This window comes from Arabidopsis thaliana (genome assembly GCF_000001735.4).
Source record: "Arabidopsis thaliana chromosome 1 sequence".
In the NCBI taxonomy this organism is placed as follows: domain Eukaryota; kingdom Viridiplantae; phylum Streptophyta; class Magnoliopsida; order Brassicales; family Brassicaceae; genus Arabidopsis; species Arabidopsis thaliana.
In genome coordinates this window covers 17193886-17211791 of record NC_003070.9, presented here as the reverse complement: position 1 = coordinate 17211791, position 17906 = coordinate 17193886, and the positions used below count along the sequence as shown (strand labels likewise).

At 33.2% G+C, this 17906-nt stretch overlaps 1 protein-coding gene and 5 pseudogenes across 6 annotated transcripts; 2 read left to right on the top strand and 4 right to left on the bottom strand.

Moving 5' to 3' along the window:
* Positions 1 to 4369: 4369 nt before the first annotated feature.
* AT1G46120 lies at positions 4370 to 8107 on the bottom strand (annotated as a pseudogene; the record flags this gene model as incomplete). The annotated part of the gene is made up of 1 exon: positions 4370 to 8107.
* Positions 8108 to 9226: 1119 nt separating this feature from the next.
* On the top strand, positions 9227 to 9417 carry AT1G46048 (annotated as a pseudogene). Its single transcript has one exon.
* A 1533-nt stretch (positions 9418 to 10950) lies between these two features.
* Positions 10951 to 12478, bottom strand: SBP1 (S-ribonuclease binding protein 1). The gene is made up of 4 exons (NM_103601.3): positions 12381 to 12478; positions 12165 to 12265; positions 11720 to 12048; positions 10951 to 11618 (listed from the first exon to the last, which is right to left on the bottom strand). Exons 1-4 carry the CDS (start codon positions 12419 to 12421, stop codon positions 11112 to 11114), a joined length of 978 nt encoding a protein of 325 aa, NP_175141.1. The 5' UTR covers positions 12422 to 12478; the 3' UTR covers positions 10951 to 11111.
* A 495-nt stretch (positions 12479 to 12973) lies between these two features.
* On the top strand, positions 12974 to 13530 carry AT1G45904 (annotated as a pseudogene). The gene has a single exon.
* A 755-nt stretch (positions 13531 to 14285) lies between these two features.
* On the bottom strand, positions 14286 to 15627 carry AT1G45832 (annotated as a pseudogene; the record flags this gene model as incomplete). The annotated part of the gene is made up of 1 exon: positions 14286 to 15627.
* A 1363-nt stretch (positions 15628 to 16990) lies between these two features.
* On the bottom strand, positions 16991 to 17722 carry AT1G45760 (annotated as a pseudogene; the record flags this gene model as incomplete). Its single annotated transcript has 1 exon — positions 16991 to 17722.
* Between the last annotated feature and the right edge of the window lie 184 nt (positions 17723 to 17906).

Sequence of the window (17906 nt, the reverse complement as noted above, 5' to 3'; positions counted from 1 at the left end):
TTGATCAAGTAGTGTGGCCTGTGGTTTTTCAGTGTGGGAAGAAAAGGCTGCAATATCGCTAAGAGATGACATTTTAGTAAGAGATTGTGATAGGGTTGGGCCTTGACAAGTTCAAGTTTTTATAGTACTAAGTTTAAAAATAAAACTAGATTAAGAATGAAAGCATTCTTAAATATTATAAGATACTAGCATTCTTGGTGTTAGATCTTGCACAATCCGCTCGATTTCATTACTAGGTTCGTCATCTCACGAGAGCCAAAAAGTTCACATATTTGACTTGTGAATGCATCAGTAGTAAAATGGTCAAAGAGTCAAATGATTTAAGTCTTAGTATTAAGTTGTGATTTAAGTCACAAATACATTGCGATGAATGACACATTAAGAGGGAACATAAGACTAAAATAGAGGAAGATCACCGATGGAAGGATCCAATTTTTCTCACCCCTTTCTCCACAAGAACAATATTATTTTAAAGAAGCAATAGCTTTTCGTGTCTATTTTCTCTTGATTTATTCATGTCTATTTTAAACACATATTAATAAAAATCTTAAAGCTTATGACTATCTTCTTCTTTCTTTCTCTTAATTTTTATTCATGTCTATTTTTTCTATCAACTTAGTGTTTTGTTCACAAAGATTTTAATCCTTAACTTTTTTTTTTTGTTTTTGTGAATCGAATCGTGTAGGATTCTGCATCGACATGCATCTAGTCTTTGATGTTCAAAGATATGGTTTGAGTATACCCCAATCTAATATCAAAATGGGTTGAAGAGTGATGTCGAAGTAATTATAGTCAATTAGTAGAAAACTTATAAATTAGAGGCTCAAAAAGTTGTACTCTATATTTTATAGTGATTTGTTTTCACAGAAAGAGTTATGTTCAATTTGTGTTGATTTAGATTTTACCATAATCAAACTCTGATATATGCAAATATATGTTTTCTTTTCGCATTACAATACACAAAATCTGTAAATCAGCAGCCCTGACGAATAAATGAAGAAGAAAACCCTAAAAAAAAATTTCCACTTTCGAAACCTTATTAACATTTTTAATCAAAAATGTATTTGTTGGAACCTCAAATATTCCAAATTGTTCTACGACAAATTTGCATATTATTTACGTTCTACTAACTTTTTCAGGAATTGCTTGTTATTGTGGCTTTCGTAGTTGGTAGGAGAGATCTTTTAGTATAGAGAGCATTTAAGGTAGAATGAAAGAGCCACTAGATTTTTGTTTTTACGAGGATGATGAAGACAACAATGATACTCTTTTCCTTTGGATGGCCAAAAACTAAAATGAAATAATGTTTTAGTGATGATTTTTTTTTTTTGTTTGGGTCTAAATAGTGACAAAATAATCAAGAGCTTAAATATAATAACAAATGAATTTTCAAATGATTAAACGCACCGTTTTCACTTTACCATGGTATAGGGTTATGATCAGAAAGATGAATAGTTACTTTGTTTTTGTGTTTAAAACATAGAAAAATATGAATAATTAAATTAGTTAAATGAAAAAGTGTTTTAAATTAATTAGATAAACTAAAATTTGAATGTTTGTAAATAAAATAGCTCAAAAAGTTAAAATTATTATTTTATAAAGAAATCGAAATAAAGAAGAGAAATAGAATTTGTACTCTGAAAAAAGGGAATAGAAGAGAAAGAGCAGCTTTACAAAGTTAGAATATGCTAAAGAATGATTGAAATGCAAATGAGAAAGTTGTCTTTAATTTTGAGCTATCATTCAACTCAATTACTTTTCTTTATGTGAACTATTGTATTAGGTAAATTAGATTCATGTGTACGAATATTGTTATAAATGGTAATATCCTAATAGATATTTTTAATTAATTTCTGTAAACCAAGTATTATTTTTCTTCTTTTGAACTATGATCTTCTTAAAGTGTGAATGGAGTTAGATTGTGATGGTGATGCTTCTAGATATTTTTTGGTGTTAGTAGTAGCTCTAATTTTTTTTTTTTTTTTTTCAGTTTCATGTATTAGTAAACTGTATAAAAAGCATATTGGATATCCATTTGAAAATTTCCATGAAAGACAAAGCAAGCACACTTTTTTAGTGCTTAATTAAAAAGTTTAAGAGGAAATACCGTGGTTAAAAGAGTACTTTAATCTAAAGCATCTTTGATTTGAAAATCGTGACAAATAAGGATTCGTGTCTATACAAATCCAATAGATTTTCAAAAGATATGTCCACAATATGAAAAGAGCAAAAGAATATCCAGATTCCAGAATATATTCATTTTACTGAAGTTAATTTCAACATACAATACATTAAAAAGAGATGCACATGCACTAATATAAGTAGACTTTGTAGAGTTATATATACTTATATAGCACTCTAAACCATTAAGGACTCGTAAAACTAATCACATGTTAGGTCTTCTTCGGACTGAGTAGTCTTTTTATTTTTTTGTTAATGGTTATTTGGATTTTTATCTTTCTATTTTCTAAAGAAAAAGCAAAATTCTCTTTTACAGATACCTTTTCTCTTTGTCGTTACTTTGTAAGGCATGATTAGGTGAAACTTCACTTATAATCATCTCGACACTTTTACCTTTAAAGCGTACCTTCTTAACACAACATTAACAATATACGATACAATGGTAACTGGTATCAAATTGTGTTAGTTGACAAATAACATTAAAAAATAACAACGTCAAATTAGTAAATATGTATGTTCAAATTTCAATGCATTCTCTATAGTGACAATAATGAAACTTAAGAATAATAATTATGTTATTGTAAGAATTCCTATATTAATTTATTCGCTTAATATATGTTCTTTATCTATGCATATTAAGTTCTTTACATAAAATCATTCATGAATTTGGTTTTACAAATATTTCCAGAATCATGAATTCATGATAAAGTATCATACATTATTTCGTTTGAATTTCAAGTGAACTCTCAAACGCAGGGCTTAGGATGCTGGATTCTAGATCTCTAGATCTCTAAGGGTTAGCCCGGTCTACGTTCTGTATGTGTTTGACAATATTTAATTTTTAAGCTAGTTAAATTAGTTTTAATTTTTAAAATCCATCAAACCTAACTTCAATACGGTGATATATATGACTTCATTTTTGTTACATTATGAAGTTTCTCAGGGTATCTTTAAAAGTTAAAAAATGTCTAAAAACAGATACATGTATATTTTCTTGGTACATACCATTTCGGTATTTCCTCCAATTGTAAAATAATTAAAGATAAGTGACACTTGTTTACACTTTACATAATCCTCACCACAGTCATCATCTAACTCTCTTTGCTTCCACCACCACCTCTTCTTCTCCCTCTGAACGTCGGTTGCGAGTTGCGACCACCTCAGGCCCGTCTCTCACCCATAGCAACATGGACATCTGCCTAAGGTCCAAAATTAAAGGGCCAAAATTATTTGTATTTTGTTGTTGGAGTTGGAGAAAAATAAATTTAGAATAAAAGAGCCCTTTATCAAGAAAGTGTTTAAGACACTAACTTAACATAAAAGGCCCATAAAACAATCAACCTAGTTAAACTAGTTTAAAGAATTCAAACCGAAGCTTCCTTATTGTCCTCCTTTTAGTTTTTGAGACTCACTTAGATCATGATCAAAATCACAAGCTCTCTAATTTTCTTCGGTCGTAAAGCTCATTAGAGCCTAGACATGTATTTCTTAAAAGCTCATAAACAAATAGACCTTAATTTTCCAGGAGTTTAATTATAATTTAGTTCCTAGAAAGTTTAATCCTAGGGTCTTAGTGTCTTACACAGATCTAATACTATTTTTGGTTAAGTTTGAAGCATCTTGTGTTTTATTTTTCGTTTTTGTAATCCATTGTATATTTTTCTACTCAACGTCTGAATTATTATTGAGCAGAAACATGTCTTTGAGTCAAAAGAAGTAACAGCATTACACATTTAGGCAAACATAAGATGTCTTACGATCTACAAGACATTCAAAGTCACCACAATGAAGAAGAAAGCACATAGTTCCCATAAATAAAGAGTTTAATCCTTGGTTCTTATACGAACCTTATTACATTTTTTGTTCAATTGAAACATTTAAGACAAACATATGATCTTCTTACAAATCTACAACACAACAAAGTCACCATAATAGAGAAGGAAATTAACCACAGAGTTCACATCAATAAAAGTACAGAAGGACAAACCTTGTATGTTCTTCAACGAGGATCAGAGAACGATAACTCGGCAAGAGCTCGAGCATCTTGGAATTTTAAGGAGTTCTCTGAGGATGACACAACATTTCTTTCTAGAACAATGATCCAATGATAAAGTGAGTTTCTTGAGGATTGGTGAGTTCTCAAGTAAGTATCTCACTAATTCCATCTTCCCCTTGTCCAATGCAAATTCTATCTTAACATACTCGAGAGATGATAGGAGACACCGAGGTCCAGATATAATATTAGTTCTCTTCCTTGGAAAGTAATCAGATTCCTGATATAACACCTAAGTGAACGAAACAAGTTTGAGTAATTGATATTACCAAAAGAAAGTTCATAAGTTTTAAGTAAACAAATCCTTACCAAGACCAGGGATTTTAGATTCGGGCAGCTCTTAAAAAAGAATGGCAATACATTTCCCATCTTTTCTCATAGAATTCAACACTGAAGAAAGATAAGTTAGGAAACAACGGCAGTTGTTCACATCTTGAGTAACATAAATGACCTACAACAAAAATAAATACAAGAAAAGTATCAATATATATATAGATCTATAAATGATAAAGTAAAACAATAAAATACGAATTCAACAAACGTTACCTCAAGAGTACATGCAGCGATTGTCAAATTTTTGACACGAGAGAGAGTCCGACAAGAAAATTACGAATCATTTCTCTCTTTGACAGATCATCCGGATCAAACTTTTTCCATCGACAAAAGTTAAACTCGATATCCATATCCGCCTCTACAAGGGAACTCAGATTCTTTATTATGAAACTTGCAGTTATTTGATGAGAGAACTTGAGATTCTCAAGCTTGGGAGTATCAAGTACAACTACTAGATCATCACGAAAGCACGTACTATTAGAGCCGTAATAGTTGAAGCTCAACAGAGATTGAGAGACCACACGTAAAACTCTTACATTGTCAAGGCACCTTCTGCATAACGTAAAGCTCTCGAGAGCTGGGCAGCCTGACATGAGCATGTCGAAAGCGAACTCATTAAACTCAACCCAATCTAGAACCAAAACTTTCAGAGACGGTAGTGATACGAACTCGGGCTTTGTCAAAGTTACTTCAGAGAGCTTTAAAGAAACCAAGCTCTCACAGTTGTAAATTTCTCGATCTATATGCACTAAAGGGCATGTAACATCGAGATGCTGAACTTTTCGCTTAATAACCATGTAGATAAACACATCCACATCCCCAACGAGATCCGAATCGCATCTTAACTTAAACTTGTTTACGATACGGTTGGATCTCAGAAACCTATCGATAAACGTAGCAAGAGTATGTAGAACTTTGAACTCTCAAAGTTGTTAAGGATCGGACAACACAGATTTTACTCTGTTTTGTCTTACTCTATATTTCACTCTGTTTTTATAAAACGAAAACCACACACTTTTATTACATATACAAACTGTATTTATAGGTTTACATGACACACTTTGACTAAGGGACACGTCTCTAGAAGACAACCTAATGTAGAGACACATACACACATGTAACTGTTTTGTAGTTAACAATTATATTCGTATCTCTTCGATGTGTGATACGAATATACATAAACCAGTTACTTCACTATATAATATATCTCTTCTAAAATAAGATGATGACTTGATCACTTCCAACACTCCTCCTTGATCATGGCTTCATCGTTACGTCTAGCTCTTCTCGTAGAACTTCGAACCTTGATGTGATTAAGAGCTCCGCCTCGGTCGTTGATTGAGCAACGTTCTTCTGTTTGCTAGAATTCCAACAAAATGCACCTGATCCAGAAGTAAAGACATAGCCACTTGTATTTTTCTTGTCCTCAACTGATCTGCTCCAATTGCTTGGTCTCTCCACAACTTGCCACGTCTTGTTCTTTTCTATCATCATCAACTCTTCTCTCATGTCTTCTATCCACTTCACGTCATTCATTGCTCCCTCCAAATTTTGATCTATTTGAGCGTTTAGATCATTCCCTCCTCCTTGTTCTTCTTTTTCTTTGAATGCCGCATACACTTCTTCTCTTGATTTTTTCCAACGAGTTGGAAAACTTCTATCCATCATCTTGATGTCCAAGATCTTCTTTCCTTTTAAATCTTGAATCACACACTTGTTGTCTTCAAAGATGACTCGATATCCGTTGGATATCATTTGAGAGACACTAAGCAAATTTCTTGCTAGTTCGGGTACATAAAGTACATCTTTGATGACATGATCTCCTTTGTTTGTGGATACTCTTATATCTCCTCTGCCTTCAGACACGACCTTTCGACCATTACCAATCCTTATGGTAATTTTCTTGTTGCGGTCCAAAGTGATGAAGTGTCTAACATCTTTAGACATGTGATTGGTACATCCGCTATCTACCAACCACGTTTCTTCTCCAATTGTTGAGATCTCTTTTTCTTCAACAGCACTAAAGAGCATATGACACTCATCTTCTTCTTCATCTTCTGATTCTTCACTACTTAGATGTGCTCTTTCACCTTTTCTAAGTTTGCAATCTCTGGCTATGTGTCCTGGCTTGTCGCACACATAGCATCTTCTTTCATAGCTTCCACCTCTTTGTGAAATGCTTTCACTCTTCTTTCTGAAACAGTCTACCTCATTGTGATTGTTCCTCTTACACACGCCGCACCACATGTTGGTCTTCCCATGGCGATTTTTGTTTTGCTTGTTTTCTCCTCTTGAGCCAAGCTTTTCTCCATAAAACGCACCCTCATTGATACGTTCTTCTCGGAGACTCAAGCGCTTCTCATGCGCTTTCAAAGTACCTATCATCTCTGTCATAGAGAAATTTGATAGATCCTTTGTTTGTTCAAGGACCGCAACGATGCTATCAAATTGTTGCGGTAAGGAGATAAGAACCTTTTGAACCAATTGGTAATCGGTTTTCTCTTCACCATGAACTCTTAGTTGATTACTCATATTAATCAACTTGGTTGTGAAATCATTTATGTTTTCACTCTCCTCCATCTTCAGATTCTCATATTCTCTTCTCAAGGTCTGAAGATTAATCATCTTTACTTGTGAACTTCCTTGGAACTCCATTTCCAAAGCGTTCCAAGCTTCTCTTGCGCTTGATGCCGGAGCGATTCTCGGAAATATTGAATCAGAAACTGCACTTTGAAGAATCTGAAGAGCCATCATATCCTTCATCACTTGATCATCACGCTCTCTAGTTAACGCCGGTGAGTTTTCAGACGACGAACTCAACGTAATTCCATTTTCGATAACATCCCACAACTTCCTTGTTTTCAAGATGGTTATCATCTTGATTTTCCAAAAGCCATACGATTCACCATTGAAGATTGGAATAACTTGCTGCATTGTTGTCTCCATAGCTCTGATACCATGTAGAACTTTGAACTCTCAAAGTTGTTAAGGATCGGACAACACAGATTTTACTCTGTTTGGTCTTACTCTATATTTCACTCTGTTTTTATAAAACGAAAATCACACACTTTTATTACATATACAAACTGTATTTATAGGTTTACATGACACACTTTGACTAAGGGACACGTCTCTAGAAGACAACCTAATGTAGAGACACATACACACATGTAACTGTTTTGTAGTTAACAATTATATTCGTATCTCTTCGATGTGTGATACGAATATACATAAACCAGTTACTTCACTATATAATATATCTCTTCTAAAATAAGATGATGACTTGATCACTTCCAACAGAGTATTGAATTCCGTGAAATGACCATTATCCAAATCCAATCCAGGAACACACCTCCAGATATTTCTCCATTTGGTGGATAAGACACTAGTCTTAACCACATCTTTTGTCGGAAGATTCAGGAGAACATAAACGAGCAAGGCTTCTGGCAATTCACTTAACCAATCAACTTCATCACCAGATCTTTTGTCGGAAGACTCAGGAGAACATGATCGTTTACGTTTCTCTCCTTCTTCGTCCATGTAACTTCAAAATTGCGAAGAAAGCGGCATAGAGTAGGGGAAAATGAAACGATAACTATTAAACCTAAACCTAACAGTTCCACATTAACGGTAAAAACAAACGTCGTTATCTTTTTCAAATATCTCAGTTTGTGGTCAAAAATTAAAGATGGATTTTAATGGGAAATTAGGATATTTAATTTTTTTATTAAACATAAATATTTTTGTAACATCTGCTTTATATATTGAATAAACTTCTAACAAATGTAACAATAATTAATTATTAGGTAAGACTATAAGACCATAAAATTTCATCAGTTAAGTAGAAAAGACAGACCTGCAAATTCTCTATCTTTGAAACTTGGCAATTGGCATCACTTAAACCCTCATGGACCTGAAGTTGATTGGCATGAAGCAGTTTGGTTTTAAGGGAAAGAATCCCAAGTACGTATTTGTTGCCTAGGTATACTAGATAAAGACTTCATATGTATGCCTCCATTGTCTCATGACGGATCAGCTCAGCATTTAATCTTTGATTTCTCAGTCGCATGAGGTTTGATCTTTCTTTACATCTTAAGTCCGTCGTTCTCCACCACTATTTTTTGAAGACGGAATTAAATGGATCAAAGACCCGTACTGTCTCAACAAGGTATGTACCACTTGTAATTCATTTGGCTTTTCAAGCTTCCTTTTGCTCCATATGGAAAGGAAAAAAACTGTTAACTTCACTCTAAAAACCTTGTAGTCCTGCTAGAGCGGGGCTAATCTTTAAAATACATAGGCTCAGAAATTTACGGACCGGACTCAGACATATGTGAGTTTTGCGGGCTTTGGGCCGGACTAACTCAAACACATATTAACTCGATTGATATGCCTAACACCAACCTAGTTGGTTGTAGTTGGATATTTTTTTCTTTGTCAATCAACTCAGCGAGACACTCCATTTGAAGGTGGAATGACCATTACTATAGATGTAGTAGCTAGAAACTTTTTAAAACATACCTTTTTGCTGATAGTTTTGCACATGCACTTATTTTACTAGTTGAACATATATCAGAGAAAATATCTTCTAAATATATCATAAACAATATTTGCAAAAGTGTTAAAGCAGTTAATATGAATTTAGAGACATTTTTTTAGCCGATATTGTCTTGTCACCTAGAGACCTTCAAAAGGAACTGAACCCATATATTAACCCGGCTGCAGCTTTTGGCGGTCTATGAATCGGTGCACTGGCTGTCTTGGCTGATTTAACCGGAGCTATTGGGTTGGATTCCTTCTTGCAACCTTCGAAAAGGAAAAAAGCAAGCGAGCTAGGTTTCATCTAACCATCTAGCTATATTGGTCAAGAGTTTCCAGAAACTTTAATCCCTGGATCTTACACAAATCTTATACCATTTTCACTTAAACTGAAGCATCAAGCATCTTGTGTTTTGTTTTTCCTTTTTGTAAATCATTATATATTTTTCTACTCAACCTCTGAATTATTGTTGAGCAAAAACAAGTCTTTAATTTGAGTAAAAAAATTGTTTAGAGTAAAATTCTTTTAGAGGTAATGAAGAAAGTGTTAAAGTGTTTTGAGAGAGAGTTTTAGGAAATAGAACATTTATTACTTTGCTTTTAAACTTGAAGACAATTTTACAACATTTAAGAGGGGGAGGATGTATTTATAGCCTCCAAACTACAAAATATCTAAAATATTTTAATCCTAAGTCTAGAGGGTTCTTACATAATATCTAGATTACATTATTCTAATTATCTAAATTATTCTATAAGAGTATCTAGATTTGTTGAAACCCCCTTGGCTCAATGGTTGACCAAAGGTTCATTAATGCTTCTACATCAAGAGGTCTGAATTAGAGTCCCAGCTATTGCGATTTATTAGCAGATTTGCAGATTAATGGAGGCAAGTGTGCATGAGATCTACAACGAAGTACAATTATAGCCGTTCGCCAAGATTCTACGCAAAGAAGATATTGAAGGTGTCCATCAAGCGCATGGAGAAGGAGAAGGAGAAGAATGTGTCGTCCGTCGTGGATCTAATAAGAGTCGGAAGGAATTGTCTGTGGTAGAATCGTCTATGTAACAGTTCTCATAATTAGTTATAAATAATAAATCTAGACGGCAAAACAAAAGTATCTAGATTTTTATGTTTAACGAGGTGGAAAATGATTCTAGAAAATTTTTAGAACCTTTTAAGGAGGTGGAGATATGAAATTTCTAGAGAAAATTCTAGAACTTGGATTTGGCCTTAATTTATTATTGAATAATTGACCCAATAATTAAACTTGATTCAAAATCAAGTTTAACTTTCAACAAAAATAAGATTTACTTACGATCTACAAGACATCAAATTCACCACAATGAATAAAAACACAATGAATAAAAACACTAGTTGACATTGATAAAGAGTTGCTGGAAAATTTAATCCTTGGGTCATACACGAACCTTATTACATTTTTGGTTTAATTGAAACATTTAAGACAAACATATAATCTTTTTACGATCTACAACACAACAGAATTCACAGTAGTAAAAGTACCGAAAGACAACCTTGTATGTTCGTCAACGAGAATCAGAGAAGAATAACTTGACATGAGCTAGAGCGTCTTGGATAATACGTAAAATTTTACCTAAAATATTAAATGTATTATAGTTATAAAATAATCATAAGTCTGTTTAACCGTAACTGTTGTAACCGTAACCGTATTCAATTGTAAATATTAACCAAAGTCAAAAATAGTATAAATCAGAATGTTTTGTACGTCTTCTATTTTTGATTAAGATATCATATTCTTACTTCCAAGGAAAAATAAAAAATTAAACAGAATTAACTTGATTTCTAAATTGTTTTCTATTGTGTGGTTCAAGTCAAGTCCGGTCTAGTCTGCTTAATATGTCAATCAGAGTAACACTTACCAATCCGATGATATTAACAAACACAAAAAAAAAAAAAAAAGCAAAGACAAATTACAAATAAAGTTCGTTTGTTAACTAATTAGACATTAGTTTAGTCAAATCACAATCACATGTATACTTCCATACCTAGAAACTTAGAAGACTGACACAAAGGACAAGAGCTAAGCTTCCTCTCACACTCCTTACACAAACACATATGATTACATGGCAACAACAACATACACATTTCTCTCACTCCACAAAACCTGCACATCATCATCGTCTTCGTGTTATTGTTGCTGTTGTCTCTCCCATTGAAGCAAGAAGCTGTGTCATCTACTTCACTGTCTCCACATCCTTCAATGCTATCTCTTGGCCGACCTTGAGCTCGGTCAAGATTGTAGTTGAGTGCAGCAATCATATTCTCGTTGTACTTTGCACGTTGCTGCCATGCCTCAGCTTCCATTGTCAGCTGTTCCATTCGCACCTCGAGTTCCTTGTTCTTTCGGTTTATCCTCTCTAGCTCCTCATCTTTCTCACGGAGTTTCTGAACAACTTTTTCCTCCATTAGTGACACCGTTTTCTGTTGACCCCTCTTGATCTTGTCGAGGATAGCATGCCGTAACTGATCCCCCTATCGAAGATACACAAAATCAAGAAAACGAAAACCAAAGTTTCCTCATACATTCAAGAACCAACATACTAGGTTGATCAAAGAAAGATCAGGTTCTTTACCTGAATCTTGAGAAACCTATCGATATCTGCATCTTGCCGCTGTAACTCGCGATCAATATCGTCTCCAACAAGCGACAACAACGCAGAGCCATCAGAAGAAGCGACACGAGCATTGTCAAGAGACAGACCCAATCCGGTTGATACAGACCGAGCTTGCAAAAAATCAATAGAAGATATCTGAGAATTGTTTTCCAAGAAATCTTGTTCCTTTATCCTCTCACGTCTTGGTTCAAGACCAAGACCATAGTTCCACTCAAAGTCAGCTCCATTACCACCATCAGAACCATCAATTTGAACCACCGGTCCCGGTGCAAAACCAGCAACATGAACTGATATAGTTCAAAAGTAAAACAAACACAAAAACAAAACCTTTAAATTCGCAATACAGATTCACCAATCAAATTTCAAAACCCTAATTGGCTAATTCCAATCGGATAAAACTTACATGGAGGAATATATGGAGGATGCTGAGATTGATCATGGAGATTCTCTGAGCGGTTAAATCCTAATTCCGGCGAAATCTGGCCGTCGATTCCGCAAAAGTCTCTGGAAACAGAGCAAGTTCGAGAAATTAGGGTTTTGATTCTTGGAAACTTAAAGAAAAATTAGGGCTTTCCTATCACAGAAAGATTACATGATAACAATAGAAGAGATTGTTTACCTGAAATTCTTGGAGTCTTGAAGGTGTGGATGAAGAGCCATTGATGAACTTCGAGAGAGAGAGAGAGAAGGACACGGAGAAGGAGACGGAGTTGGCTTCTGAAATTGGAAACTCTTTAAGATTTGTATTTTACGATCAGGTCCCTTATCTTTTTCTATATCTTTGTTTTTGACCGTATAGTTTGGTTAGTTTTATTATTTGTCCTATATTTATAAAATCAGAACTTTAGCCCAAATGGATTTGAATTGAATGATTCAAAACTATTGGGCCCTTTTACGAATGTAAGTTACACAATCATCTTAAAAGTTTATTTTTTTGTTAACGTTTTAAATAGAGATTACTCTCTCAATATTTTTTGATATTTCAACTAAGCGGATTATTTCATATAATATAATATTATTTTAGCACAAAAAAAGTTTTCATCCAAAGCCAAAATTGTAAAAGAGTTATGCCAATCCGACAAAAAAAAGAGTTATGCCAATTATTTAAGACTAATATAAATTAGACTTACGATATGGTAAAATTTAAAAGTTTTTGAAGGCGCGTAATGGGATTCACAAAAGCATATAATTTTGGGATTATAAAATGTGTGAGAATAGAAACGATCGGGGATGTTTGGTTATAATTTAGAATCTGTTATTATATGTTTGTTCTAGTTTTGTTGCTTTTGATGTTGAAAATATTTTCAGTATCCATCGACACTGAGTTTAGATGTATTGGGGTATCCACTTTTACAGAAGCTTTCATTTTTGTGCTTATCCTAATCCTTGGTTTAGTTTATGCATGGTGAAAAGGAACATTACAATGGTTTTAGTTTGTTTCTTAAATACTTGTACAATAATAGAAGTAGAAAACAATTATGAATTCCATTAATTTTCCCGTAGTTGATCGAATAACAAAAAATTCCGTTATTGATCTTTCAAATTGGCAAGATTTTCCAGCCTATGTCCACTTATGTATGGTACCAGTTGTTGTTTTATTAAAACTACCTCATTAATAGGCTTCTGAATTGACTTTGATCGTTATGGATTAGTACCAAAATATCGAGTCATAGACAAGCAGACCTTATTTTAACAGTACAATAACGATGAAAATGGCTTCTTCTTTAGTGCGGTTATGTGAACACATGCCTAAACCTCAATATCTTGTAGTTTTTCTTTTTTTGTTTATAGGCAACCCAAAATGTCGTACTGTTCAAACTATGAGCTTACAAAACCCACTTTCATAATGTTTTTGTATCATGTGTACAAAGCTTTCATAGTTAGTAGTTAAGCAAGAAAAACTGCTACCGAAATCATCGGTAGAAGTTTCGTAACTAATCTGCTAATGTTTTGGGTTAGACAATTGATTTGATATATTTCCAATTACATTTAGTAAATTGATTTTTGAATGATTTAAAAGTGAAAGTAAAACAAAAAAAATTGGTGTATTTGTGGATGGTAGAACAATATATATATATATATATATATATATATATATATGGGTCTGCATAAAGATTTACAAGATTTAAGAAATTTTTATAAATTTGAAAAACCAGAACCCAAAAAACCCGATCCGTATACCCAAACGCCCATGCCTAGGTTGATTAATACTATCTGATTTTTATAACATGGTAAAACAATAAATTATGACTCTTTACGAGTTCGCTCGCTCAATGGTAGGTTCTCGCAAATATATCTTACCAAGAAAGTTGTCCACCGGATGCATGGGTTATATTGAGTACTAATTTTGAATATAGAATTAACACTATATTAAATTATATATGAAGTGTAAACACAATTGCTAATATATTTCTTGAAAAGACTTTAGAAAACACGTTTGAGTCTCTTGTTCTTGAACTCTCAACCCCTGAACTACTAGTTGTTGTTCTAGCATTTTCATAACTGGTGTAGTCATTATCTTCAACAGTGCCTACAATTCAACATGTAAATTAGTTGTAACAATCACTTAGTTATAACTTATAACAATCACGTAATCTTAAATTATGTATCTTCATATTCTGCAAAACCACGCAGCCAATTACGTCTACAGAGCAACGCCCGAACATTTTGTGGAAGTAAGCAGTTCCTATATGGTATCAATACTCTAGAGCCAATACTAAAAGTTGACTCCAATGATACCGTGGTAATAGGAATGTTGAGAATATCAAGTGCCATTGAAGCAATTGTCTTTCCAATACTTCAAAACATCAAAATTTGGAGAAAAAAAAATCACTCTAGTCTTGGCTCAGCCAAATAGATATCCAAGTGAGTCTTTGTGTCATTGACACTAGATTCAATGCTTCTTTCAAGCTCGAAGAGATCTTGCATTACAAAGATTAACATTAGTCTTTGTGTTGTTCAAACAATCACACCAAATTCACATAACAGATATCTAATTTTGTATATGAAGATACTTACATTATCGAAATCGTCCTCAAGTGGAGATTCACTAAGTCATGTGCATTTGTTGTTCCTGAAACAGATATAGAACTCGTCTGATAAGCTTTAAAAATCATTTCCGAAGTTATTCCAAGTTTTCCAATCTTCAAATCAGAAGTAGTGGGATTTACTTTCTTATAAGCTAGTTCGAGCATCTGCACCTTAAGTCTTGGATCTAAAACTGCTCCAATAGCCAAAATAAGTTTGTAATCCTCCCAATACTTATCAAACTTAATTTGCATTTCCATAGCCATTTGCTTTATATCCTCATCATCACAAGTAACATACTTCTTTAGCAATAATTCAATCCTCCATGCTTGAGTGAAATATACATTCGAGGTGGGATACTTAGAGCCTGAAATGTAAGTAGTTATTACACTAAATGGCTTCAACAAGTCACATATATTTTTACCACGATCTCACTCCTCATCTGATGGTAAAGACTTATAATTCATATCAAAAGCCTTCATGCTATCAAAGGCTTTTCTGAATGTTAACGCTCTACCGAGCATTTTGTAAGTAGAATTCGATCTAGTAGGCACATCAAGGGATAACCCTGCCCCACTTCTTATTCCCATTCTCTCGACACAAGCTGCAAAAGTTTCTTTCCTTTGTGGAGATGCTTTCACATATATAACACTTTTTCGAATATTGTATAAGACATCTTTAGCTAACTCTAACCTTTCTTCACAATGATGTTAAAAATATGAGCGCAACACGTAATGTGTAAATAATTCCCGTCACAGATTAAACCACTACAGCTAATCATTTGAAACTGTCCCTTGAGAATGTTTTGCATATTATTATTCTTGGTAGCATTGTCTAAATTTTTTTTTTTTTTTTGTTATATATTACAAAAAAATATAAATAACAAAGCATACAACGATTTTTTTTTTTTGTACTATATGTTGTTATCAAATTTTGGTAATATAATAATGCATATCTTTTCCTTTTGAACAAAATTTGATAACAAAATATAGTTAAAAAAAAAAAGAATTTGTTGTATGCTTTGTTATATATTTTTTTGTATATCTTGTTATATCATCAAAAGTATAAACTAAAATTTTGTTTTATAATATTTTTGTGGTTTATTTTATTAATTATTTGTGGTATATTTTGTTATTAATTTTTTTTGTTAAAATTATGTAATATATTATTGTTTTTATTTGTTTATTTTTAAGAAAAAGAAAAAAAATTGGTCAACGCCAGTCAACATCGGTCAACGCCGATCAATACCGAATTCTGGTGATCGGAACATCAAAGTAGGATGGTTATGGTATTGGCAACATAACTTCTGTCAATACTTCGTGTAGTTAAGAAGACATTTTTAAAGTGTGCATGTGTGGCGGTGTATTAAGTGGCGGTGTGTTGACTTATATTTCGTGTAGCTGATAAACATTTTTTCTTTTGAAATTTATCACATAACAAAATCAACATCGAATAACAAAATCACATTGCACTAGAAAGAAACAACGATTAAGAGATGTAGAAGACATACCTAAAGTTGCTGAAAACGATGTTTTCTAAGAGATGGAGGAGGTAAACAAATTTGTTTGAGAACTTGAAAGATAATAAACGCAAGACTAATAATTAAATTAGGGTTTTCCATTATTAACCAAATACGAGCTTCCATAATGACATGGACTTGCGTCTAGGTAACTTGTACTATTACGATATGGGCTTCGAAATAATTTCGGCCATAGTTTAGAGAGAGTGAGCTAACACAGATTCAACTCGCTCGACCTTCGTTTTATGACAAGTTGGTTTTCTTTTTTTCTTTTTTTTTTAACTTTTGCATCTTCTTGGGTTTAGTTGGATCACTCTCAGGTCAGGTGTGTAAAAAAGAAAGAAAGAAAAGAGAGAGTGTTGTGTTGTAACCCTTTTGACTAAAATCTAATAGATATCCAAGTGAGTCTTTGTGTAATTGACACCAGATTCAATGCTTCTTTCAAGCTCGAAGAGATCCTGCATTACAAAGATTAACATTAGTGTTTGTGTTGTTCAAACAATCACACCAAATTCACATAACAGATTTCTAATTTTGTATATGAAGATACTTACATTATCGAAATCGTCCTCAAGTGGAGATTCACTAAGTAAGTCATGTGCATTTGTTGTTCCTGAAACAACTAGAGAACTCGTCTGATAAGCTTTCAAATCATTTCCGAAGCTATTCCAAGTTTTCCAATCTTCAAATCAGAAGTACTGGGATCTACTTTCTTATAAGTTAGTTCGAGCATATGCACCTTAAGTCTTGGATCCAAAACTGCTCCAATAGCCAAAATAAAACTGTAATCCTCCTAATATTTATTAAATTTAATTTGCATTTCCATTTCCATAGTCATTTGCTTTATATCCTCATCATCAGAAGCAACATACTTCTTTAGCAATAATTCAATCCTCCCTATTTGAGTGAAGTATACATTCGAGATGGGATACTTAGAGCCTGAAATGTAAGTAGAGATTACACTAAATGACTTAAGTCACAGATCTTTTCACCACGATCCCACTCCTCATCTGATGGTAAAAACCTATAATTCCTACCAAAAGCCTCCATGCTATCAAAGGCTTTTCTGAATTTTAATGATCTAGCAAGCATTTCGTAAGTAGAGTTCCATCTAGTAGGCACATCAAGGGATAACCCTGCCCCACTTCTTATTCTCACTCTCTCGACACAAGCTGTAAAAGCTTATTTCCTTTGTGGAGATGCGTTCACTTATAGAACACTTTCTCGAATATTGTGTAAAACATCTTTAACTAATTCTAAACCTTTCTTCACAATGATGTTATGAATATGAGCGCAACACCTAATGATGCAAATAATTCCCGTCACAGATTAAACCACTACCGCTAATCATTTGAAGTTGTCCCTTGAAATTATTTTGCATATTATTATTATTGGTAGCATTGTCTAAAGTAATCCTTTTTTTGTTATATATTACAAAAAAATATATATAACAAAGCATACAACAAATTCTTTTTTTTGTACTATATGTTGTTATCAAATTTTGGTAATATAATCATGCATACGTTTTCCTTTTGACCAAAATTTGATAACAAAATATAGTTAAAAAAAAGAAAAATTGTTGTATGCTTTGTTATATTT